At 45.6% G+C, this 27,330-nt stretch overlaps 1 protein-coding gene across 1 annotated transcript; it reads right to left on the bottom strand.

The window, feature by feature from the left end:
• Window positions 1–1,477: 1,477 nt before the first annotated feature.
• On the bottom strand, window positions 1,478–24,765 carry EIF2D (eukaryotic translation initiation factor 2D). Its single transcript, XM_056118950.1, has 15 exons — window positions 24,509–24,765; window positions 23,440–23,630; window positions 22,215–22,298; window positions 21,662–21,752; window positions 18,421–18,528; window positions 16,013–16,242; window positions 15,481–15,598; window positions 10,906–10,951; window positions 10,378–10,481; window positions 10,107–10,256; window positions 9,680–9,769; window positions 7,927–8,022; window positions 6,495–6,615; window positions 2,843–3,017; window positions 1,478–1,634 (listed from the first exon to the last, which is right to left on the bottom strand). The coding sequence occupies exons 1-15, from the start codon at window positions 24,562–24,564 to the stop codon at window positions 1,564–1,566; spliced, it is 1,731 nt and encodes a 576-aa protein (XP_055974925.1). The 5' UTR covers window positions 24,565–24,765; the 3' UTR covers window positions 1,478–1,563.
• Window positions 24,766–27,330: the final 2,565 nt, after the last annotated feature.

The raw sequence follows: 27,330 nt of genomic DNA, 5'->3' as shown, positions 1-27,330 counted from the left end.
TAAGAAAATAAAAAATAAAAAGCAAACTAGAATAATCATTTTTTGTTGTAAAATAAGCAATTGGGTTCATTCCTTATTATAAAGACAACCTTTGGTCTCAGAAGTAACTTCCACATATTCACAGGGACCAGAGCAGTGGTTCTCAGTCTCTTGGGTATCAATTGAGCAATGCCTTTGGGAATTTGACAAATAGATAGCAAGTCTTTTAGAAAGATGATCATACAAAACTTGAGCATCCTCTTGGGTGCAGTTTATACCCCCTGAAGACAAGTGAAGACCCCTGAGCTGCAGGTTGAGAAGCTCAGAGCTACAGAAGGCATTAATTGGAGACTTTTCACTGTGACAAAGCCAACAGTGTTCCAGCTCATCAGCTCAGCAGTTTGCCACTCTTGGTGGCAGTGTATCAATACTGTGGAATAATTGTTGTCATGCAGAATCCCCAGTGAAATGTGTTCAGTCCTGTCCAGGCCAAAATCTGCTGCAATTTAGGGCGGATTCTTTCCTCTGTTATCTTGATGATAGAGAACAGCTGGGTTCTGCTTTCTAGCCGAATAATTCTTTAGAAATATGACAGAAATATTTGGGGATGGGGGGAAGGTTAATTAGACAGTAGGAACACATAAATTAAAAGCTGTGGAATATTTGGTACAGGGACTTGCATGCTTCCAAGCCCAGCTGGATCCCAGGCACCACATATGATGCCCCAAGCACTGCCAGGAGTGATCTCTGAGCAGAGCTGGCAGTTCTCTGTCCTGAGAACTGTGGGGTATGCACCCAATCCCCCACCAAGAAAATAAAAAAAGACCCTCCCCCCCCCCACTTAACAGACTTTGGATCGACTATTTAAAATCAGGTAAGGGGGGCTGGAGCAATAGCACAGCGGATAGGGCGTTTGCCTTCCACACAGCCAAACCGGTTTCGATTCCCAGCACCCCATATGGTTCCCTGAGCACCACCAGGGGTAATTCCTGAGTGCAGAGCCAGGAGTAACCCCTGTGCATCACCAGGTGTGACCCAAAAAGCCAAATAAATAAATAAAATAAATAAATAAAATCAGGGAAGGGGTGGGAGCATGGGGGAGCAGAGAAATAGTACAGGGTTCAGGTGTTTACCTTGTACATGTGCCCAACCTTGGTTTGATCCCTGGCACCTAAGCACTGTTGGGGTCAACCTGAGCACAAGGCCAGGAGTAAGTCCTGAGGTATAATCCCTAAAACAAACAATAATAAAACCAGGGGGAATTAACTCGTTGAAGCTACCAGTCTCTTCCTTTGATTGAAAAAAATACTTATGACAAGAAGACCAGGAATGTGCCTCAGTGGTAGAACACATGCCTTCCATGTTTGAGGTCCTGGGGTTTGATCCCCAACATTTCTCTTTCTCCCCCAAAAAAAGACATAAAATGCTGCAGACTTTAAAATAGCTAAGTGGAGAAAACAAGAGGGAAGTCCAAGTTAGATGAGAATAAAAATTTATTCTGGTAAAGAATTATATTTTTTATTTCTAAAATCTCTCACAAGATCCCCAGATGGCGCTTAGCTTTCACAGGGTCCACTACGTGTTTCACTTCTTCCTGCCAGGTTTGGGGGCCTTTTCCAGGCCTTCAATGTGTTTTCGAGGGAGCCGATATTCTTCTAGAATCCAAAAAGCAAAACATTCAGTGGGGATGCAGTTCTCTTGTCCACTTACCCTACTTCCCTTCTGTCTGACAATGTCATTCCTTTGGCCTCCTGGGTCCTGAGTCACACACCTGGGATTCCCACCCCTCTCGGTCCCCATCATACTCAGACTTCTATCTCACAGTTCTCATTCCGGCTCTCAGACCTCTGGTCAAACGGTTTCCATCATGTGATTGGCTCAGACTCCACCGCTCCTTCTCCACAAAGCTAAGTCTGTGCGTTGTTTTCCCCTGAGAGCTACTTTGACCAGGCTTGGGCACTGACAATTTTCTGCTGAGGATGTGTGTATCTGTGTTCAGTCACGTGTTTGTCTTCGTGTCTTCATGTGGGGTTCTTGGTTTAATGGGCCTCAACTCAACAGATTAACTGTGTTGGGCCATGAAATAAATTTGCTTACTGAACATTTGCTCTATGTTAGGCCTTGGGGATGAAAGGATAATAAACAAGGAAAGGTCTTTGCTCAAGGTCTCTGTCTAGCTGAATGTTCCAAAAGATGAGCCAAGCTGCAGAAACTGTAAGTAGCCAACCCAACTGGAAAGAGCTATAGTAGCATTTTAAAAAATATGAATTTAACAAGGAAGCTCAGAAAAAAAAAATAGGATGTGGCCTATGACAGGCTTCCTGTGACCCCCTGAGCGAGCCTTTAAGGTCAGGCAGACGAAAGTTGTGGGGGGTAGCCTTGGGGAGGGAAGAGAACAAGCCAAAGCATCCTTGTTTGTGGGTGTGTGGTCTATTGGTGAACAGCAAGCTGACTGCACGGGAGGCCTGCAGGTCTGATTTATGGAATTAGTTTTGAAGTTCAGAGCCCAGCTGCACGTCAGCAGCTAAACACCTCAGGGCAAGGTACGGAGCCTCCCTGAACCTGTTTCCTCGGCTGTGAAACAGAAAGAGCTCATCGAGGGATCAGAAAAGTCTAGCAAAGGAACTAGCACAGTCTGGGTGCTCCACAAATGTTCTCTAAATGGATGGCAGAGAGAGCAAAGAATCTGGGAGCCCACAGAGATGGTTCAAACAGTACATGCTAGCTGCTAAAATTTCATGTCTAAACACGTTTGTAAATATCTATGCACACACACACATCAATATCTAGAGGGAGCTGGTCAGTGGAAGGATTTTTTTCAACACAGAGACCAGGGTCTCTGCTGCTTTAGAGGGATGCTCACCAAGCAACAACCGGCCGAGGTGGTGAATCTGGTTTCCCTGGATCTGCACTTGCAGGCTATCCTTGGCGCCAGGGTTAGGAGCAACAGTGGTGCTAGCCTGGCATCGCTGCTGGAGGACGGCAGCCACTGAGCACGGGTCCAGACCATATGCCTCCAAGTTCCGGACCACGGTCACCTGGGAGAACAGAAAGCTGAGTTGATGCAGACCGGATGCTGGCCCCTTCAGAGGGCTTTCCTAGCCTAGCCTTACAACCCCTGTGAGCACCACATCTCTTCATTCAAGTGACTTATTCTTGTGCCTATATATTCTTTCTACCTATCCAACACATTGTTTTCTATTTAGTGTCCCACATACAGACTTTTTAAAACATACTTTTTATAGTAGAGAATTTAAACATAAATAAAGTGAGGTCCCAAGTGCTCATAGCCAATGTAAACTATTTGCAACTCAGGGTTCCCCTTGATTACTTGCTACCTCATCCTCCCCTTCGTGCCCATATTTGAAGTCAATCCTCCTAGATATGAGAACATTTCATCTATAAATAATTCATTATAAAACTCAAAAAGATAAAAACTCTTTTTTAACAAAAAGCAAAACTACCATCACTCCTACAAAAAGATCAGTAATTCCCTAAAAACAAATATCTAGTTGTAACACATGTACTTGTCCTTTATTCATCCATTTCACAAATGGAAAATATGGAACCTGAGATTAAAAAAAAAAAAGGAAAACATAATCATTTTTTAAAAATAAGTCTCCCCTTGGCTCTTTAAAACCTTAGGACTGTCAAGGGACTGAAACCCCAGAGAAAATTAGAATCAGTAAAACATCAGAGGACCCGAGAGCTCACCTAAAGGGTTGGAGTACATGTGGATCCCTGAATCTGATCTCTGATCTCCAATGCATGATCCCCTGGTACCGCTAGGAATGGTGAGTTGGTACCAGTAAATGTTACCCAAAAGCTCAAATAAATAATAAGTAAAACATCAGAGATAGATACCCCCTACATGGTTAACACTACATCTCGACACGACATCATCCCCTTATTAGATCACCTGATCTTTGCAGACCTGCAGAAAATAACTATTTCAGGAAGCAACAATTCCAATTTTAGAAGATGCTGTTATTAGTTTTAAAAATCAATATTAAAATAAGCTGTTTTAGAACTTGTTTAGTACAGAGTCTGGCACATAATTATACATTAATGGCTATGGCTAATTATTAAGGTTTATTTTGGTTCTTAATAATGAATAGGCCATGTACTATTCTAAGTGTTTGACCCATATATATCTCTTCACTTGATCTCCACAGTGTAGAAAAAGTAGGAAGTAGCCTCACTTTTCACATAAGGAAACTCAGGTGAAAAAGACAGTAACTTGAGCAGTGAGACAATAGCTACAACTGAACCCAGGTCTCAAACTCCAAGTCCATGTTCAAAACCACATAGTATTACAAAGTATTTCAACTCATTTGTCTGCTTCCTCTCCATAATCTTACTTGTCATCTCAAGACCTACTAATTACTTCACTTTCATAGGCTAGAGGACAGATGTGGTTTGTCATCTCTAGCTTTGTGTGAGCAAGCTAAAAACTCAGTTCCTTCAGCAATTTTTTGCCAGTTATTTTCACTGAGCAAAAGTAAAAGCTGAAGTCCCATAACATAGTTTTAAGAAAATCAAAACCAGGCTCCAGTACATTTCCTAGCACAAAATGCAAAGGACACTCAGTGAGGGGTTAGTTTTACTGATACTACCAGAAGACCACTCAAACCTGGGTATCCCATTAAAAAAACCCTGAGGTTCTGACTCACAATAAATCCTGGAAGAGAGCAACATGCTGCTGAGATGCCAATGGACCCCACACCAGCCTGTCTCATCTGGGGCAACCTGAAACGGGTGCAGTTGAGTCCTACTACCTGCCCCAAAAGGGCCCTGGCAGCCAAAAACCTCCAGAACTCAATCACCGCCATGCTCACAGTCTATCTCCACAGGCTCAGACGAGCCCCATCCATGAGTGAATCTACTGAAAAAACCAGGCTTGCACGGAGTCAAGAATGAGTGACCTTCTCCCATCTCCTTGGCAGTCACACCAAAGGAACTGCCTCTGGCGCCATATAAGCCCATTAACGGCCATGATTCACAGGCTCACAAATAAACCTTGGAAGAGAGCAACATGCTGCAGAGATGTCTCTGGACTCCAAAGTCACCATCCAGTTAAAGGTTTAATTCTTGCTGTATTACCCTATTTAAAATCTTAGAAGGGGCTGGAGCGATTATAGCACAGCGGGTAGGGTGCTTGCATGCGCCCGACCCGGGTTTGATTCCCAGCATCCCATATGGTCCCCTGAGCACCACCAGGGGTGACTCCTGGGTGCAGAGCCACGAGTAACCACTGTGCGTTGCTGGGTGTGACCCAAAAAGGAAAAAAAAAGAAAAAAATAAAGAAAATCTTAGAATTCCTGGAGTATGGACATCTCATACTCTATATAAGAGCTTAATGGCTCCAGGGTGATACAACAATCTTCACACACTTTCCTCTAAGGAAACATTTTTGGATCATTTTAGCATATATTCATAACAAGCAATAAAAATAAACTATTTAGACTGGTTAAAGAAACTTTGGTACATTTACACAATGGAGTACTATGTAGCTGTTAGAAAAGACGAAGTCACGAAATTTACATACAAGTGGTACTACATGGCAAGTATCATGTTAAGCTGAAATGACTAAGAAAGGGATAGACACAGAAAGACTGCATTCATCTGGGGAACATACAGTAACAAAATAGGAGACTAACACTTAAGAATGGCCGAGATTAGTACCAGGAATTTTACTCCATGGCTTGGAGGCCAGCCACACATGCTAGGGGAAAAGGGAGCTCAGATAGAGAAGGGAGCACCAAATAGAGTGTTGGGAGGATCCTCCCAGGATGGAGATGCATGTTGAAAGTAGACTATGGACCGAACATGATTGCCACTCAATGCCTCTTTTGCAAACCACAACACCCAATAGGAGAGAACAAAAGGGAATGCCCTGCCACAGAGGCAGGGTGGGATAGGGGGGATGGGGGGTGGGAGGGATACTGGGATCCGTGGTGGTGGGAAATGGGCACTGGTGGAGCGATGGGTATTTGATCATTGTATAATTGAAACCCAAGCACAAAAATTTGTACGTCTACAACTGTACCTCATGGTGTCTCACTAATAAAAATTTAAAAAAAAATAAAATAAACTATTTAGGTTATGCTTATGGGGCAGAATTTGGGGATCAGAGTGGAATAAATGGAAATATGGTGGTGGGAAGGTGTAGTGGTGGTGGGACTGGTGCTGGAATATTGAATGTAATCAATTACCATGAACAATTTTATAAAAATCAAATTAAATTTTAAAAAAATGGGCTGGAGCAATAGTACAACAGGTAGGTCATTTGCCTTGCATGAAGCCGACCCAGGTTTGATCCCTGGCATCCCATGTGGTGCCCCAAGCACCACCAGGAGTAATTCCTGAGCACAGAGCCAGGAGTAACCCCTGAGCATCACTGGGTGTGACCCAAAAAGCAAAAAAAAAAAAAAAAAAAACCACCTTAGGTCCTTGAGGCCAAACTACACCCCTCCCCTTAGCAGAAACATAAAGCACTGCCTTTTTAATATCACCTTTTTGTTACAAGCCCTCTGTACCAGGGAGATGTCAATTGGGCAAATATTCCCCTTCTTCACAATGGGCTCTTGTCCAGGAAAAGTCACTTGATAGGCAGGCTGCAGTTTTTCGAAACACCTGAAACAGTAGTTAATGAGTAACAGGTTGAGAGCTAACAGACACCATTGCCTCACACCCAGTAGCTCTCAGGAGTTGGGGATGGATGGAGGTGTCTTTGCAAGGAGTGGCAGGCTGGCTGCACAGGAGACTCATTCATCACCTCGGGAACTGTATCCTAGACCAACTGACTCAGAATTTCTGAATTTAGAAGTTCCCCAAGGAGCAGCCCACGCGGACGCCCACCTAATCAGGGAAAGGAGTGTCTGTGATTCCATACCTATCTCGGATCTGCCTTCAGACCATGGCCCTGGGCTGCCCTGGGAGCATAATGCTCAGCCAGGACCCTTCCCCGAGCCTGGGAATGCTCTTTCATCTTCCCACATGTCCCAGTAATGCAGCTTTTACAGACCACCACCCTTGCATCTAGTCACCTTTATATACATATATATATATATATATATATATATATATATATATATCAGGACCGACTTTTTCTCTTACACGGCCAGTCGGTAACTCTTTCAGGTTGGAACTACTCATTTCTGCCATAGCAGCTCAAGTAGCTCAGCACAAAATATGCATGCGGGTGGGCTGGGGGCCAGAGAGATGGTACAGTGGGTAAGGTGCTCGCTTCGCACATGGCTGACCCAGAGCACCTCCACTGATCCCTGAGCACAGAGCCAGGAGTAAGTCCTGGGTACCCCTGGGTATGACCCCAAAACCAAACAGGGTGGGCTGCATTCCAATAAAACCTATCCACACAAAGAGGCAGCAGATCTGGTCCAGTTTGCTAATTCCTAATATATATTCTTTTTAGCTTTATTTCTGTTGGAATTTCTTTCCCCCATGCCTTCTTTCACTTCTAAATCTTTTTGAAGTTCTTATTTTCAATTTAATATTCCTTTTCTTTTTCCATCTAAAGTTTTCCTGCATTATGTTGGCTCAAATTATTAGAACTACCTAACTCTGTATTTATGTTAACTGACCAGGTGTGAATCATAGAACAAGTCAGAGAGAAAACATGGTAAATGTAAACTTGGACACGATACAATCAGGGTGCACCTAGTTTGGACCCCTGGAACCACATGACCCCCCAAGCACTGCTGGGACAGGCCCTGGCACTACGCCAAATCCTGGGGCTCTTGTACTGAACTACTGGCCCGGTGGGCTAAGTATTGCTAGCAATGGCTCTTGAACCCCAAGCACTGCTCCGGAGACAACCTCCACACCCTTGCCCCACCCACCCACAACACTCAAACAAAAGTACCACATTATAGATAGATATCAACCAGAGGGGAGAGAGCACTGAAGAGGGACAGCCAGAATTACCTAGTCAGGAGACCATCCCAGGGAAGTTTCATGACTTGGTGCTGTTCACTTTTTTCTAAGAGGCAGTCACACAGGATAGGATCCAATTTCACAAGACTAGAGGGAAAGAAGAGTAGTAAAGAAATCCCTGCCCGCTTGCTCTTCTAGCCCGTGTTCTCCCTTGAATGTGTAACTCACTTATCTCGATGCTTGCCTATTTTTACTCTAGAGAAGCCTGTGTTCTCTCTCAAATATGGACTTCTCTCTACCCTCACATCTTGTAAATAAATAAGTTTTAATAAAACTTTTGTACTTCACCAAAAAAAAAAAATAGGACAAGAAATCCCTGCCATTAATGACCCAAAGGTCGGGGCTGGAGGGATAGTACAGTGGATAGGGCGTTTGCCTTGCATGCAGCCGACCCGCATTCGGTTCCCAGCATTTCCTATGGTACCCTGAGCACCACCAGGAGTGATTCCTGAGTGCATGAGCCAGGAGTAACCCCCGTGGATCGCCGGGTGTGACCCAAAAAGTAATGACCTAAACGTCAATTTAGGATCCCTCTCTGATGTGGCCTCCAGGTCATCAGGATTATGATGAGAACACAGTGCATGAGGCAGGGAGGAGGTTAAGTACACCTTCCCAGAGCCAGATTCTAGAGAAAAGGCAGAGGGGAAAGGGGGGCTGGGGGATGTCATCCAAAGACCAAGAGTCTTGGTTCAGCTCAGCTACTATGACAATTAGGTTCTTCATGGGCTGTTTTTTGGAAGTTAAAAGCAAATTAAATAAGATAAAAATAAATAAAAGTGATGAAATGTCTTTCATTTTATTCAGAAAATACAGACTAGTACCAAAAAAATTGTATGACTTTAGTGAAACATCTGCATTTGAAAATCAGTAATGGGTATGTTAGAGATCTTTGCTCAGTCAACTATCAGTGTTGATAACGCATCCAACTACCTGATTGCCCTAGAAGGTAGCTCCAGGCAGTCGCCCTCATGACTGGAAAATACTTGTCTTGGGGCTGGAGCAATAGCACAGAGGGTACGGCATTTCCCTTGCACACAGCCGACCCGGGTTCGATTCTCAGCATCCCATATGGTCCCCTGAGCACTGCCAGGAGTAATTCCTGAGTACATAGCCAGGAGTAACCCCTGAGCATTGCCAGGTGTGACCCAAAAAGAAAAAGAAAAAGAAAAAAAAAAGAAAGAAAATACTCGTCTTGGTCATTTCTAAAAGGCTTTGGTCTTTTCACTCTCCTCCATCACAGACTTTAACAATTTTTTCTAAGACTGCTAAAAAGAAAAACTTCACAAGACACAGACCCCATGCCTAAGCTTCCATTCACGCACTTTTTCCTCCCAAATTTTATTTTATTAAAGCACTACGAGCTACAAAGTTACTCATAGTTGGTTTGTGCACGGCAAAAGAAACACAGACTAAAACTAAAAGACAAGTTAACTGAATGGGAGAAAATATTTGCAGTTAACATATCAGATAAAGGACTGATATCCAGGATATATGAAGTATTCACAAAGATCAGCAACAAAAATATCTAAAAACCCTGACAAAAATTGGCAAGAAGGGACTTCTCTGAGGAAGACCAACAGATGGCCAACAGGCACATGAAAAAATGCTCATCATCACTTACTATTAAGTAAATTCGAATCAAGACAACAATGAGATACCATGTCACACCAGTGAGAATGGCACATATCAAAAATAACGGGAACAATAAACAAATGAGACTACATCAAATTAAAGAGTCACTCACTTTTTGTTATCTGCATCCACCAGGTCATTTTTCTTGGCATAGTCAATGATGACTGATCGGACCTCACTGCCCTCAAGCGTGCTCCCCTTCCTATGAGGAGAAGTGATGGTTCATGTAGGGCTGGAGAAAACTCCAAATACAGAGACTCATGCCCTGCTCTGCAAGGCACCTTTTCCTCCTCCTTCTTCCTTTTTCCTGCAAGCAAGGACTGCAAGGACTGTGTGGAGAGTAATTACAGGTAGAAAAGACCTACTCTCTTGCTCAGAGTCCAGAGACATGTCCCGGGGGAAGAAGGCTTAAAGAGGGTCCAGGAGAAAAGGAGGCCAGAGTAGAACACGTTTGCCCGTCACAGAACACTAGTCAGATTAAGAACTACAGGCCAGAATACCAAGCAGGCAAAGAGGGGCTCTGCGCTCCAAAAACTCACTTGTGACCAGACTCCTGGAAGAGCAGGGTCATGCTGGCTGGGACACAGTAGAGGGATTTTATATCTGGAGGGTGATAGGGCTGTTCCCTGCTACCCTCCTGGATAGTCTGGGAGGTCGGGGAGGGCTCAGGTATGACGAAAGATGTAATCCTAAAACCCAGCAGAAGGAAAGAAAAAACACATTTCATACTCGTGTCTCAGAAACTCCCAGGATGTGGCCCAGGTCTTGTGGGGCCCGCTAGCTCCAGCGAGCAGGCCCCCCTGCACTCACCTCGGGTGTTTCCAGTCCACAGCCACAATGCTCTCCACCCCTTTGCTCAGCTCCTTCACCTGTAAAATCTGCTCCTGCTGCATTTGCTGCAGGAACTTAGAGAGCTAAGGGAGAGAGGGCAGTGGTAGGGGACTTCATCAATTCCACGCACATACCAAGCACACTCCATGTGCCGGACACTGGGCTAGGCAGGTCCTGGGGAGGGATGTGTAACAGTCCTTGCCCTCATTCAACTCTGAGACCACTCGAGGCCCTACCTGAGAAGAGGGAGGACACTGGACACTAAGTGGTAGAGTCTGGCAAAGCGAGGATCAAACAGAAGGGGGTTGATAGGAGAGAGGGGAATGGGGGCCCACCCAACTGTCTCTCCTGGGGGAGTTTATCTTTCCCCCACCTTATCCCTGGGGGATATCAAAGATCAGAAAGCTTCATTCCAGCCCTGGAAACAAGGCTGCGTCCATGTCCGTCCAGCCCAGGTGCTGAGTGCCCTGCATATCGGGCTGGCTGTGCAGAGAAGGTACCGCTTACCTTTTTGTAACTTGACTTCTTTATGTCCAGCTGTTGTCCTTCGGGGCTGATGGCAGATGGAAAAGGCAAGTTAAACCAACAGGGCAGTAGTGGTAGCACCCGCCTGGCTCTGAGGAGGGCAGCTTCCCCAGGCCTCCTGCCCTGTGGTCAAAGAGGCAGTCGCTGTGAGACTAGCTGGCAGCATCTAACAGATGCTTCAGTAAAGACGAAGGTTCTCTTGTCATTACTGCAGCTGCTAGCCAAATGTGGCTCGTAAGCATGTGAAATATGAGGACTGGGACTGAGGAATGGAGTGGTACACTTTCCTTCATTTCCATTTATTTAAATTTAAGTAGCAACATGTGGCTAGCAACGACCGCCGTAGAGAGAACTTTAGAATCCACTCGAAGGAGACAACCTTCTATGGTCTCAAAAGTTTACGCCTGGTGAACCTTTCTGACACCAAAGTCTCCGTGGTGGCTGGGGCTAGAGCAGGACCACAAACTCGCCTGCACAGTCGCATCTGTGGTCTCCAGTGGACTTGGCGTCTCAGTGTCAGAGCCAAGGAGGTGCAATGGAGATTATCTAACCTGCAAAACCTACAGTATTTCAATATTTACTCTCGAAAAGTTGCTACTCTTTACCCTAGAGCTATCATATTCCTGGGGAGGCTCCTAAAGAGAGCAGTATTATTTCTTTCCTTTCTCCAGAAGTTACACCTGCTTTTCAAATTGTGACAAAGAATGGCAATGGGATGCACAGAGAACCCTCCTAGAACTCTCCCTAAGCTAAGAAATTCTACCCTAGGGTGTTTTCCAAGATCCTTTTCCCAATTCCCTATAAAGATAAGAACTACCAAGAATTCCACCATAGACTCCAGACCCCACACTTCTATCGGCCTTCCAGAAGCCCACACCTAAACATGAAAAGAATTACAATAAATCTACTTTCTGAAAATTAGAGCAAGGGCCAGAAGATAAGGTCTTGCAAGTGGCAAACCTGAGTTCAAATCCCAGAGCCATACAAGTGATCCCAATAATAATAAAATAAATATAAATATAAATAAATATAGCAAAAGACCAGAGATAGGCCTGGCATGTGTCAGGCTCTGAGTTTGAGCACAGTCACCACATGGTCCCCTGAGCACTCCCAATATAGCCCCGCTGACCCCAGTCACTGCCAGCTCTAGGCCTGCTGATCCCCAAGCACTGACAGGGTCCCCAGCATCACTGGATTCATGCACCACAGTGCTGAGCCTTAGCACAAACCATCAGGCCTGCACTGCCAGACTGAGAACTGTCAAGAGTAGATCCCAAGGGCTGGAGCAATAGTACAGCAGATGGGTCATTTGCCTTGCACGCAGTCAATCCAGATTCAATCCCCTGCATCCCATATGGTCCCCCAAGCATCACCAGGATTAATTCCTGAGTGCAGAGGCAGGAGTAACCCCTGCGTATCACTGGGCGTGACCCAAAAAAGCAAAAAATGGGGGGAAAAAAAAGAGGAAAAGAGTAGATCTCAGGACCCCTGAGTACCACTGGCTGTCACCATAATTTAAAAAAGAGAGAGAGAGAGAGACGAGGCCACGAGTTGCCCCCCATGAGCGGCTCTCCAGCACGGCCATAGCACCAGAGGCACACGGACCTAATCCAGAGCCCAGCAGCTTGTGGCAGAAATGTGAATGGAGACTATGCGTTAGTTAAACTATGGTGTCATGCCCCCCCCCGGGAGGGAAAGGGTGTCTGTCTTTTCTGCCTTTTTCCCCCCAGCAGCAGGTGGCCGCCACCTCAGAGCTTATCAGACAGCCAGGAATGAGCCTGCGGTGACGGGGCAACTGCAGCCTCATGGGATGGGGGGGCGGAACCAGCACTTCCTTCACGCCCTACCGAGGCCACGAGTTGCCCCACACGAGTGGCTGTCCAGCACAGCCATGGCACCGGAGGCACACAAACCAATCTCGTAATTATGCGGCTCTTGGCAGAAATCCCTCCAGACTTAATTAGTAAAATATCAGAAATCCAAAATCACACAGCCAATTGCACAGCCGCAATAGCAGCCATGTGACATCACATGGTTTTCATAATCACGGTCACGGTCACGGTCCTCCCGTTGTTCATCGATTTGCTCGAGCGGGCCCAGTAACGTCTCCATCATGAGACTCGTGTTACTGTGTTTTTCATAATCAGCAATAAAAAACCAATTATTTCACAATGCCTTTTCAGCAGTTCTGATTGTTGGGGGAAAACTCCAAACAATAATGGTGCATCTTTTGCCGAAATAATGAATGTAATCAAAGTAGAGAGAGAGTTAAGTAGAAATCATCTGCCTCACAGGCATCGGGAGGGGTGGGAGGAGGGGTACATTGGGGTTCTTGGTGGTGAAAAATAATTACTGGTGAAGGGATGGGTATTTGATCATTGTATGACCAAGAGTTAAACCTGAAAGCTTTGTAACTTTTCTCACAGTGATTCAATAAATAAATTTAACAAAATAAATAAATAAGAAAGAAAAATTAATCACTGTGCAGTGATCCCTACCACTGCAAATGATTTTCAGCTTTAGCAGAGCCAGGTGTGTATAAACACAACAATGGGCTGAGACCCCCAGTGAGCACCATAACTAAAAGATGCATGAGCAACGCAGCTGGGAAGCGTGGCCCCTGGTGAGAATGTGTGTGAACTCCACTCTCACAACCCCACCTTCCCTAAAGCATGACCATAACTCGTGGGCCTTATTAAAAGGGCAACCCCCAGGGAGCACGTGTACAAGCATCTTGGAGAGCATTGTAAACTGAGGGTCATTACAACATCAACAAAACAATATGAGCAAAGGGAAGGGGAGCAGAGGGAATTAAAACATTACATTTTAAAAAGAAAACAAATTCAAAATGAAACACAGTGAAATTCTAAAAAAAAAAGAAAAAACCCTATGAGCAAACATTCTGACATTAGTATTTATCAGGTTCTTATAACAGCAATTCAACAAGTGCTGAACTTGAGGGCTCAGAGAAGCCCAGAATTGAGTTTGAATTCAAACTGCATCAACACTGTGGAGAGCCAGCATTGGAGCTGAAATGGCTCTGCCTGCAAAGGTCCTATCCACGTGCAACACTCTGTCCTGCTGACCCTAGTTTGGGAATGGGGAAAGAGGGTTTACAATGATTTTTCCTCTTAATACAATCTATTCTCATCTCCTACTCTTTTTGAAGTATGAAGTTCCACAGTCTCTGGACACAGGGGAGCCAGCACCCTTCCTAGCCAGAAGAAGAGAGAGCCTGGCATCAGCTTCACAGACCGTGATTAAATCTTGGAAGAAAGCACGCCAAGCCACAAAAATCCACAGGTACACCAGGTCTCCCAGCTGAAAACTCTGGGGTGTCATTAGGAGAGGGGCGAGCAGAGTCCCAACTCGGCTGAGACCCCCACAGAGGCACTCACAGCCCCACAGCTGCCGCCATGCAAACTGCCCAAGTCCACAGCTTCACAGAGAATCTCTGCCAACACCAAACTGCCGAAAATTCCAGGTGCATCAGTCCTCAGGCTGAGAACTCTGGGGTCTTCTCAGAGTGGGAGCAGGCAACCTCCCCCAACCCATACTTCCGGAAGCCATAGCAGCTACACCCACATCTCATGCCTGCTGCCATGAAAATTCTTAGCCCAGTTAAATATCCTGGAATTTCTGGAGCATGAGGTCGCATTTGTCGCACCAAAGGCTCAGTTAGTAACAAAGAGCTCAGTAAATCCTCAGATAAGGACTTATTGACCCCATGGTGAGATATAACCATTTTCATAAATTTTCTTTTACTGAAGTAATTTTTTATAGTTCCATTAGCTAGCTATAATAAGCAATATAAAATGAATTATTTTCTGCCTGCTAAGGGGATAGGCTTAGGGAGTGGTTGGGAAAATAGGGCCAATGGTGATGGGATTGTTGGTGGAATGCTACTGTATGCCTGTAACAAACGTTTTGTGAACAACTTTGTAAATCAAGATGTTTAAATAAAAGGGAAAAAGTTTTTTTAAGAGACAGCCTGGGATCAGTACAGGAGAAGCAGGACTCAAAAATCTTGGTGAGTGCAACCTTCCATTTCCTCAATACCTTTTCACTTGGCTACAATATGGCTTTGGGAAAGGGGGGTTTGGGGCCACATCCGGCAATGGCTCAGGGTTTATTCATGGGGCTTATTCTGTGCTCATGTGCTCCTCCCCTGACAGTGCGGGGGGGCGGGGGCATATTGTGCTTTGGGAATGGAACCAAGATCAGCTGCGTACAAGGCAAGTGCCTTAATTATCTCTTTGGTCTTACAATTTGCATTTTTAAAACTAAGGACCTCAAGATTGGGGATATGGCTCAGTGGTAGAGTGAGAGAGGGAAGGAGACTCAGTAAGTCTCATACATGTTATTTCGCATGTATGAGATGCTGAGTTTAGCTCAAGGCACCACAAAATTAAATGTATAGAAATAAATAATCTAGGACCTAATTCATTGGCCAGATAAATCCTCCATTGCTTTCTCTCCCCTACATGTCCCATTCAACATTCAGACTTCCAACCAGCCGGAGCCAGCCCCCACCCCCACCCCCAACACCTTCCATACCAGCAGGAGAACATGTGACTGCCAAGGAGTGTGCTGGTGAGCAAAGGGAGGTCGGCCTTTTTGACTCGGTACTTCAAAGCATGCAAGAAGCATTGCAGCAACAGTTCATCCATTTGCTCTGCAAGGGAAAGACAGGGAGCCACAACATTTGAGGGAGAGACATGCATTCCACAGAGTAACAAACGCTCCCCCAGTTCCCTCTCTGTTCCACCCTCTTACCTCCCATGGAACCCATACCCAGGGTCCAAAGCTCTCAGGCTCTTTGAGCACTGAGCCTTTAAAAAAGGGCTGGCCCCAGAGAAGCAGTTAGACCACAAGCTAAACCATTAAGAACAAGGATACATGAGGTCAGACTGACTCCCAAGAAATGTGCGTTACGTGGAAAGGACTTCAGGCAAAAGCTATTGCCACCCTTAGCCCAAAACGGGCCTTTACCCCTCTCCAGAGGTTTGTGCTGCCAGAGGCAGAAGCAGAGCACAGCTTCTCCCTGAACTGGGAGAAGGGAGACAGCCCCACACACAAAGCGCCAAACCTTGAAGGGTCCTGCTGTCCTTGGGATCTTCTGAGGCTTCTGATAGGGACTCCATCCCACAGAGCTGAGGACACTCTCCATTCTTCTCCTCCTCTCCCTCCAGAATCAGGCCTCTCATGGCTTCCTGCAGAGTGGGATCTGAATGGACAGACCCCTTCTCTTCCCTGAGTTCTGAGGAATCCAGGGTCAGTGGAGCGATAAAGGGTGGTGAGGACTTTTGCCCAGATTGCCTGGAAAAATCTTATGTCAGGAACACCAAGCAGTATCACAAAATTTTCCAACCCTGGCCACGTGCTCAGCCAAAAGTCCCAAAGCATATAGGCATCAAGAAGGCAGAGAGCCTGCTCTCTCTCTCTCTCTCTCTCTCTCTCTCTCTCTCTCTCTCTCTCTTACTACAGTTCCAATTCTGAGCCCAGGACAGTACCATGCCTCGGTTTCCTCACCTCTGAAATTGGGAGAACAATTCTGGCCTCCTCCCTATCCCCAAGGAATGAGTATTATCAATAGATAGGCTTAAGACAGAGAAAGATGGGGACGGGGGGGGGGGGGGGGAAGCAATTTGTAAGACCCCACCCCTTAAAAAGTATTTCTTGGGAGCTGGAGCGGTAGCACAGTGGGTAGGGCGTTTGCCTTGCACGCAGCCAACCCAGGTTCGATTCCCAGCAACCCATATGGTCCCCTGAGCACCGCCAGGAGTAATTCCTGAGTGCATGAGCCAGGAGGAACCCCTGAGCATCGCCGGGTGTGACCCAAAAAATTAAAAAATAAAAAATAAATAAAATCGACTTTTAAAAAAGAGTATTTCTTTATTTGAGTTAGAAATAATAAATATATTTTGAATTAAATAATAAAATCAAGGTTTCAAATCTATCTGCAGTTTCAGTCTGGTGAAATACAGTCTCAGCCCAAAGTGTAAAACACATAATCTCCTTAAGGACTACAAAAGCAAAGACTGCTATGTTAAATTGGAATACAATCTCACTTACGGAGACTAAACCTCAGGAAGACAGAAAAAGATCTGATGCCAGAGAGCATGTAGAGAGGTGAAAGTAAGGAGTCTCACTCTAATCAAGATTATAGAAATCAAACAAGTTTCAGCTAATAGTGGCATGATTCATTAGTATTATTAACAGAAGAGCCAGAGAGTATGTCTAGGCCAGTCTGATCAGGCAAATAACATAACTATTCTAAGTATGTGTGTGTACAGGGGGGCTGAGAGGAGGAGGATAGAGGGATGGAGGAGCAATAAAACTTTTAATAAAACAATTTTGGTAAGTTACAGAATTTCGATGAGAGTTGCCCAGACTACAGATGCAGACAAATATCAATATGCAGCCTTCACATGTCTGCTAAAATATAGGATAATAAGTTCTTACAAAGCAGAACTGACGAAACCATACAAAGGGCTGAGCACATGCTTTGCCATGTCGGAGCCCCAGATTTGATCCCCAAGTCAAAAAAAAGCAGGTCACAACAGAAGACCAGAGCAAGGACCAGAGTGATAGCATAGCACATAAGGCACAAGTCTTGCATATGGCAGATTCAGGTTCGATCCCTGGCATCCCAAAGGGTCCCCAAAGCACCATCAGGAAAGATTCCTGAGTGAGAGCCAGGAGTAACCATTGAGCATCACTAGGGGTGGCCCAAACAACAACAACAACAACAACAAAAAGACCAGTGCTTTTGAGAGCATCACCATTTGCTCTTCTATTAGAATGACAAAGACTAATCAGAAAATAAATTGATGTTATATGGCTGGAAAAAGTAATTGCAACTGTAAAGAAATGGAGCTTCAAAATGTGAGATGATACAACATGAGTAATCAGTTTCTCGCTTGGAGTCTGAGGATTTGGCTTTAGAAATGAAACTGCTCAGAGCCCTCATCATGCAGCAAAAAAAAAACAAAACAAAACAAAACAAAAATGTGAAGGCCAAAAGTCAAAGTCAGATCGACCAGAATGAGAAAATAAATCAAGATGCTATGCTGAAGGACAAAGAAGATAATCCCTAAAGTCTTCTTCCAGGCCTATAAAATACAATCCACCCAGAAAATAATCAAAATTCTAACTTCTTCTCTGAATAGGCAACAAAAAATATTTCCTAGCTGGGAGATAGCTCAAAAAGCTAGCACATGCTTTGCCAGTAGGAAGCGCCCAGCTTCAATCCCTGGTACATCACCCCTAACCCTGTAGGACTGACCCTTCAGTACTGCTGGGTGACCCAAACCTCAAAATAATAACAGTAATAATAACTGCTCCACATTCAACAAGGAAATGAGTCTGGGGGTAGCACCATACCTAAAAATACAGTAAGGACCAAAAGTTTCACTTCTGAACTCTCAGGTCCTGTGCTCTCCCCATCTCAACCCTCCTCAACTCTCTGTAAAGCAGAAGAAAGATGGAACCCACCACAGGTGGTCCTGGTAAGTGTGGAGCACAGAGAAGCCCCTTCCCTTCAGGTTGGCAGTCAGCATCTCAGATGTCGATGTGGCAGCAACTCCAATGGCAACAGGGGCTCTATAAAGAGGAGGCCAGAGACAAGGATCACGGGTGTCTTCTGGGAAGGCAGATGTCAGGACCATCTCTCCATACATGTGCTAAAAGTACCCAGTTACAAATACAAAGCATCCATAGAATTAGACCCAGTCTATTCAATTTTCTTCAGATTACCTATCAATGATGACTTTCAAAAATCCTTCACCAAACAGAAGGATTTCAAAAATCCTTTACCTATACAGAAGTTACCTCTTCTGTATAGGCAACTCCTTTGTTGAACCTTATCAGTCCGTTTGCTTTATCCCTATTCTGAATTATATCCAGGTAGGACAAGGAAAGATATTTTTTTAAAAAACTGTTTTCATTTCAAAAATATAAATGAACAATATTGGAGAGACACCGTGACTGAGTCACCACAGGTAGGTCAGGTCTCGGAGCTGAGATCACTGGAGCCTCTTGCGGAAGGAGGTGGAACAGGTCCCCCACCCTGCTGGATGGCCCAGGCCCCACCCACACCTGGCCTCCTCCATCATACAAATGGCAGAGAAGCCATGCTGCTGAATCATTCCATTTCCACAGCTCCTGGAGTGGTTGCAACATCTCCAAATTTCATACCAATGACAATCCAATGGGAGCACAGCAAATTAGATAAAAAAAAAAAGTTGCATAGAAGCCCACTGAGCTCAATGAGCAAAAACAGTAATACAGAAGGCTCAACAGCAACTAACAGCTCAACAAATCCTCTATGACTTCAGTAGCACCATTGTGAAATATATATTGTAACAAGCCAAATAAAGCAAATTTGGTTTTGCCTGCTAACGAGGCAGCCTTGAGGGATAGGTGGGAAACTGGGGACAATGGTAGCAGTAAGGTCACACTGGTGGTGGGACTGGTGTGAGAATGCTGAAAAACATTTGTGAAAAACTCTGTATATCCTTTATTTAAACGGATGTTTAACCCTCTGTGTAGCACAGTGGGTAAGGCGTTTGCCTTGCACGTACCCAACCTGGGTTCGATTCCCAGCATCCCATATGGTCCCCTGAGCATGAGCCAGGAGTAACCCCTGTGCATTGCTGGGTGTGACCCAAAAAGCAAAAAAAAAAAAAAAAAAAAGATGTTTAAATAAGTTTCTAACACTAATAATAATATTAATGTCTCTAAACGTTACTGTTGAAAAGAAAAGGCAGCTAAAACTATGCTCTAAAAGCCGAATTAGGAAAGCAAATACAAATAAATTTTAAAAATACTTAAATTACATTACTATTTTTTGGTTGATTTGTTGAGTCACACCCAGTGCCTAGGGCTTATTCCTAATTCTGCATTCAGGATCACTCATGATCCTGGGGCTTAGGGGACCAATGTGGTGCCAGGGGTTGAACCCAGATTGTGAACGTGTAAGGTAAGTGTACTAAGTGTAATGCTCTGGCCTAACCTCCCCTATCTTAAAGAAAGTATAGTTACCCTATAAAGAAGCGGAGAAGGGAGGTGGTTCAGATGCCATGAATCAGCCTGAGGGTTTTCTAGGGAAGTGAGAAAAGTTATACAGTGGTGCAAACTAAAGAGGTTCCTTCAAGGTTGATTTACCATTGGGCATATCTGAGTGTCCAACAAAATATAAAACAACCATATTTATAGTAACTACAAGAACCTACAGAGCCCAGTTGGAGGCTTTGCCAAATTGATCCTCTAAGTCTGCTTATAATAGGGGGCACACAGCAAAGCAAGCTATCTACATCCATGGGAGAAACCTCAAGGGCAGCTAGCTATACAGACACCTGAACTTCACAAACTGGTCTCAACCTGCTGTTTCGACTTACTATGTCAATAGCTCACAATCTGCAACAGAAACTTTGAATCTGGTTCCTTTTTTGGTTTCTAAAAGTCAGTTCCTATTTCTTTAACAGCTAGAAGTGCTCTTAAAGTGGCTCAAGAACTTTAGTCTTGACTATGACTTCTAATTTTAATAAGCCCTGTTGCAGTCATCCTTCCTGCCTTCGCCCCTATGTGTACTCCCCTTTGGGTCAAATTGAACAGGTCAATACAACCACAGTGTAGTTCTCCCTAACCCAGATAGAATGGGTGGTATAAGGAGGCAGAAACAATAACACCGTCATTATTTTTAACTGTAAGATGCCTCCAACCCACTATACCTAAGGTAAAAAAGGAAGAAAACATGAAGGTGCTTGGTTTTGGAAGGAAAACAGGAGAACCTAAGGAGCAAAAAGGTATTTAAACACCTCTCATACCTACAATCTCCCTTTCCTATATCAAAGGGGCAATGAAGTAACAATGAGTAATAAAAAGAATGATTACATTTTTCATAAGAATCATACAAATAAAAGTGACCCATCATATCAAGGGCCATGAGAATGTATGGAAATGAGTTCAGAGACCCTTTAGGCATAGTGAAAAGTGATACAACATTTCTGTTGGATAACAGAAAATACAGATGATCTTCAGTCTACTTAGTTTTCATAGTATTCACTTTTGCAAAATACTGGCAATAACCACAAAGTCCATTACAAGAGGACCTTTCCTATCACACAGAGCTGGTAAAAAGACTCAGTATATCTGTGCTTACCAACATGAAAAATATTCACACTGGGTTGGAGAGTTAGTACAGGGGTAAAGGCATTTTCCCTGCATGTGGCTGACCCAGGTTCAATTCCCAGCACCACAAAGTCCTCTAGCATTACAAGGTGCAGGCCTAGAGGCCTCTGAGCATCACCAGGTGCAGTCCTAGAGATCTCCGAGTACTACCAGGGTGGCCCAGGTAATCCCTAGTACCCTAGAGCACCGCATCTGCTGAATCCTCTAGCCCTTGCATTGAACCACAAGTTGGTTGGCTGGAAATCATTGGTATGGAGTCTTGAGCCTCTTGAACAACTCCCTGAAGCAACCTCCCCACCAAAAAAAAGGAAAAAAAAATTGAAAGGAGAAACAGCAGCAACAACAAATTCACTCAGCCCAGAAGCACCATCCCACAGGCTCACTGTCATTTCCCCTGGGCCACTCTCTGGTTCTTCCAGATGAACCCAGGGTTTTATTTCCATTTAACACTTTACCCATGTGTATTGGAAGTCGTCGTTCCCCACCACATGCCCCTCTTTTACCTTAGTTTTATCCCCACAGTCTCAGCTGATTGGCACAGTACCTGTTTCCCACCAAAGCAATGGCACAGAGGTCTCCCTTCTGTACCTGAGGCAGACCAGCAGGGGGAACCACTAGTCCAGGCAGCATCAAATCTGCAGCAAATATAAGCATCACAACCTACATTATGCTTCCCTCTAATTCCACATTTACTTCATCATTTATTCATGCATTCAACAAAACATTTATTAAGTATCAAATACATTATTCATAATGAAAATTAAAAATGGGAACCTGAATATCAGACCTTTCCTCTCGAGAAAGTGGTCAAACTGAAACACCAAGCAAAGGGATCAATTCCATGATCTAACCTATCCTGGCTTCCTACATTCAGCTTACTGATTTAAAGTACAGTATTTGGCATTTCAAAGTACTTTCACATCATTTATTTAAGCCTTCCAACAACATCGAAGAGGCCCGGAGAGCTCATGAAACCAGTCAAGTGAGAATGCAATGCACATTTTTTTTAGCCATATAAACACAGGAAATGGGAACATTTATTAAATTAGTTGTCTCTTACTATAAGTTTCAGTTAGAACATAAGAAAATCATCTTACCTGCTCCCCCCACCATTTTCTCAAGCACTGGAGGCCATGTTGTAAAGGTTGGGAGAAGATCAGGATAAGTCCACAGGGTGTACACTGTCCAAAAAAGAAACCCAGAAAAACAATGCCAAAAAAGTCATTCCCCCCAGGAAATTGGCAAACCAAACACCACAATCATTTTAATTAAGATACAGAAGAGAAACTTGACTCAAAGAGAGAATCTGTGAGGGCGAGGCCAAAGAGGTTTGACTCCTGAATTCAGCAGAGAAAATTGAGGGTAATTTGACATTTCAGACTCGGACTGTCGCCAGACTGTTCCATCTGGATTGCAACAGTAAAAAATGGCCATGGTGGATAAAGGTGGCTACAGAAATCCAATGAAGATGCTATTTATAACCGCATAAGCAAGTACCTCAAGAATGGGACATCAGCCTGAAAAAAATGTTAAGACTTTCCTATGTTTTTATTATTTTTAATTCTTCTATTTCCATAGTGACTAATAGATCACATTTGTATGGCAGCAAAGAGGGGTGGGGCAAGGTGTGGTCCGGGGAAACCACAATGCACTGTTACAACCAAGCTACAAAGAAAAAAAGCCCCAAGTAAAAAGTGAGGGTCCACAGCTACAGAACAAAAAAGAGACTCTGTTCCTGACAAAGAGAGAGACAGTGAGAGACAAGACAGAATCCCTGTGAGATTTCCATGGAAACATACCACTGAGAGACTGGGTATGTAGTTCAATTAATCCAAATTCTTTGCTATCACAGGAATGCCTCAACATTTTAAGAAAATCCTGCTAGGAACGGGAGTTTGTTTGTTTTCGGGTTTGTTGGGTTTATTTTGGGTTTCTGGCCACACCTGGCTGTGCTCAGGGCTTATTCCTGGCTCTGCATTCAGGGATCACTCCCAGCAGGACTTAGGGATAGAACTTGGGCAAGCACCTTACCCACTGTGCTATTTTAGCCCAAATAGTGGAAGTTTTAAGAACCATTTTTTACATGACCTGACTCGACGGTCAGGGATCACTCCTGATGGGGTTCAGCAGACCACATGGAGTGCTGGGAATTGAAACCAGGTTAGCTACATGCAAGGCTAGTGTCTACCTTGCTGTACTATGTCTCCATCCCCACAAAGATCTTTGAGATGGTATTGGAAGATTTTTTGCTTGTTTATGAAAGACAGGTTGACAGAGAGAAACAAGGTCTCTCTAATAGCCAACTTCAACCTATTGTCATACCTGTTGGATACAGATTTTTCTCCAGCTCAAATAGGATGGGATTACCACCACTCATGTAAACAGTCACTGCAGTCCCTTTGTGAGTATACAACTTGACAATGTTGAGTTCCTCCTTTCCGGGCACTAATTCAGAGACCTGATCAGTTCCCAGGGTGGGAAAAGCAGTCATCACATCAGCCCGAAGCTTTCTCCTGCAGAAAAGGCATCGATACCAGGTATGAATGCTGTTTGGTTTAAGTTTAATAAATACTGAGAACTCAAAGAGCTTACTGTCAAATCATAAGGGCCGAAGAAAAATGCCCACTTCTCACCTTTTCCTCCTTTCCATCCAATTCAACATACCCCTATTTTCACATGCTGCTAGGTGTGTTTTTACAATTGTACAGGAAAAGCTGAGCTCCAGTGAGCAGACTGACACTGGAAATTCAGTCCATACTTACCTCTTGGACCCATGCTTCTCTCATATGTACGTGGCAAATCTGTCAGCCAACTAATCATTAGTTATACCAGAACACCTAGAATGACAACTCACTCTTGATACACTTCGAACACTCATCCCTAAATTCCCAACGTGCTATCCGTATTTGCAATACTGAAAAGACGCAGTACTCCGGACCACAGATGCCTTCTCCTCTTCTACCTCACCTTCCATCTCTCTCCTGCCAGAAGTTATCACTAGACACTGGCTGTTCCTTCTATAGCCAGTTCCTGGTACTACTCACTAGCTCTCTCCCAAGAGGCTCTTTGCGGGTTAAAAGCCCTATATTCCTTCCTTTTTTTTTTTTTTGCATCCTTCAAATTTTTTGCATCCTGAAATAGTCTGCAACCAACAAACGACGATCAATCACGTTTTCCTTTAAACGCGGAGTATCCAAAGAGAGTTGAGGCGCTCAGTCGGGTCCTTCTATTTCATCCCGAGGATGTGTCTAACTCACCCTTACCCTCCGGGTTCCTTCCCGCCCGGCTGTCCCCGCGGGCCTCCACCCCTGCTCGGCTGAACCCAGATGGGGCTGTGGGAGGCGGACGCCGGGGTGTCCTCGTGGGGGAGCGGGCCCCGGCCCTCCCTCACCTGTCGGACCCCTTGATGGCTGTATTCGATCTGACCCGAAAGGCCTTGGTAAACATGTCTGCGGTAGTGGCCTGAGGAAGACGGGGGACAGCACAGAGTCGGGGCCGTCAGGAAGGCGAGCGCGTGGCAGCGCTCCGACCCGCGGCCCTGCGGGCAGCCATGCTGGGGCCCGGCTCGGAAAGTGGCTCGGCTGGAAACCCGGGCCGCCCTGCTCTGAGGCCACCGCAGCGCTGGCGGCAGCGGCCGCCCCTAGCGGCGACGCGGGGAAAGGAGACGCCGGACCGGGAGGTGGGCCCGACGGCCGGAGAGGCGGGGCCCAGGGCGGGGCGGAGCCCGGGAGGCGTGGCCCGGGAGGCGGGGAGGCGGAGCTCGGGGACTGGAGGCGGGGCTCGGGAGTCGGGAGGCCGGGCCCTGGAGGCGGAGCCCGTGGTGGGGCGGAGCCCGGGAGGGGAGAGGCGTGGCTCGGGAGGCGGGAGGCGGGGCCTTGGAGAAGAGATACGGGGCGAGGCGGAGTCCGGTAGGCGGGGAGGCGGGGCCTTGAAGAAGGGATCCGGGGCGGGGCGGAACCCGGGAGGCGGGGAGGCGGGACCGGAGGGGCGGGAGGCGGGGCTAGAGAGGCGGGAGGCGGGCCCCGGGGCGGGGCGGAGCCCGGAGGTCGGGGTACGGGGCCGGGAAGGTAGGAGGCGGAATCCGGGAGACTGCGATGTGGAGGCTAGGGGCGGGGCGGGGGCCGGGAGGCGGGGAGGCGGGGCGGGGCGGAGCCAGGGAGGCGGGGCCGGAGGGCGGGAGGCGGGGCTTGAGAGGCGGGGGGCGGAGCCCGGGAGGTGGGGATACGGGGCCGGGAAGGTAGGAGGAGGGGTCCGGAAGACGGAGATGCAGGACTAGGGGCGGGGCGAAGCCCTGGAGGCGGGGCCCAAGAGGCGGGAGGCGGGGAGAGGCGGATCCCGCAGCGTCAGTTTCTGCGCCAGGTTCACGCAGCCCTGGAGTGGCGCCTGTCTAGGTAGTGACCTGCCGCGGCTGACAGCTTTTCCACTCTGTAGGCATCGTGCGTTGCGTAGGTGCTCTGCTAGCTCCTTTTCGTTCAGTTCTACGTTAACTGAATTCTTGTGTTTTGTCTCTTTATTAAAAACCTTACATTTTGTTGTATGCAGGAGGCCTCGGGGAGGATTCCCTTCAAGAGTCTCTGTGCCCTGTTTCTTTTTTTTTCATTTACAAGGATCGGTAATAACAAGAGGAAATTCACTCTTGCCCCAGGTTTGTCTCTCATATCACAAGGAAAGACTACAAATGATCTTTATTGTGTAGGGGGGATTGGGGGTCTGTGTGTTTCCACAGTAATAACAAAGTATTATTTTTTAAAAATCAAAGACAGATTTGGATCAAAATATGGCTTGGTTTCACCCTATGGTTTATTTTTATTTTTTAATTTTTATTGTGAAACACCATGAGGTACAGTTGTAAACTTACAAATTTTTGTGCTTGGGTTTCAGTTATACAATGATCGAGTACCCATCCCTCCACCAGTGCCCATTCTCCACCACCACTAATCCCAGTATCCCTCCCACCCTGCCTCTGTGGCAGTCGCCCTATGGTTCTGACGCTTGTATTCTTTGTAATATATACCTCAGAGAGGTATATATAAATGTCATATGTACCTTAGCGACTTTTCTTGAGAATCACTTGAGGTACTGTATGTGTGATGGTGCATAGTCCTTTGCGAATTTACAATTAATAGTAGGCAAGAGTTTTCTTTGAAATCTCAGGGATGAGGGATGGGTTTTCTCTGGGAGGAACAGCTGTGCATTCGTGCTTAGGTTTGTGGGTATGCCTGTGGAGAGAGGTTTGCATGTAAGAAGGTCACCAAACATGAGGGGCCAGGATGATTATGGAGCCATCTGGAAGAAGGTCCTTAGAGATCTTTACATAATCTTCATGCCCTTCTATGGTCTCTTCCCATATAATTTAGGGCAAACATCTGCAACCATAGGGTAATGACCAAAGTGACAATGGATAACTCTGAAATTAGCTCATAAAAGACTGTAGCTTCTATTTGGTCTCCTAGATTTCTGACTTTAGGGAAAGTTAGTCACAACCTTAAAAGGTCACTTCAAGAAGCCTGTAAAAAAGGTTCATGTAGAAAGGAACCTGATGGTTCCAACTTGCTTGCTCTGTAACCAACCCACCCTGGAAACAGCCTCTATCCCTAGACAAGACTCCCACAAATTTCATTATTCTAAATGAGGCCCCAGCTACTAGGGAACAGAGATTAGCCACCTACACTATATCACTATGTTTTCTCCCTTCCTGAGTTTCTTACCTATAGAAACCATGAAATGGCAGCACTGTAGCACTGTCCTCCCATTGTTCATCGATTTGCTCAATCGGGCACCAGTAACGTCTCCATTGTGAGACTTATTGTTACTGTTTTTGGCATATTGAATATGCCACGGGGAGCTTGACAGGCTCTGCCATGTACGTGGGATACTCTTGATAGCTTACTGGGCTCTCTGAGAGGGACACAGGAATCGAACCCGGGTCAACTGCACGCAAGGCAAAGGCCCTACCCGCTGTGCTATCGCTCCTGCCCAATTTTAAAACATTTGCCAATAAATCTGTAACATTTGTGAGTTTTTATGAATGTATATTAGGAGGCTCATACCTGCAAATGGAAACCAGAAGGAGAATTTGAAGAAGACAGAGTTCCTGGTCTCTGTTGGAAGGCCAGCAATACCACAGCACGCATGAGAATAACTGTACCCACTTCCCAGCCAGCCAACTGAAAATGTCATGAGAGCTCCAACAAACAGTGACGACTCTGTGTA

The sequence above is a fragment of the Sorex fumeus genome, unplaced genomic scaffold, assembly GCF_029834395.1.
Source record: "Sorex fumeus unplaced genomic scaffold, SorFum_2.1 ptg000039l, whole genome shotgun sequence".
In the NCBI taxonomy this organism is placed as follows: Eukaryota; Metazoa; Chordata; class Mammalia; order Eulipotyphla; family Soricidae; genus Sorex; species Sorex fumeus.
Note: the sequence above shows the minus strand (reverse complement) of the source record. Positions and strands in the feature narration are given on the sequence as shown.

What these genes read in the sequence shown, in the direction of transcription:
- EIF2D (XM_056118950.1), bottom strand. Translation starts at nt 24,564, where the DNA reads ATGTTTACCAAGGCCTTTCGGGTCAGATCGAATACAGCCATCAAGGGG. An exon ending in ACTTACCAGGACCACCTGTG is followed by an intron (nt 16,243 to 18,420) that starts GTGGGTTCCATC and finishes AGATTTTTCCAG; the next exon opens with GCAATCTGGGCAAAAGTCCT. An exon ending in GTGGATGCAGATAACAAAAA is followed by an intron (nt 8,023 to 9,679) that starts GTGAGTGACTCT and finishes CTTTCCCTCTAG; the next exon opens with TCTTGTGAAATTGGATCCTA.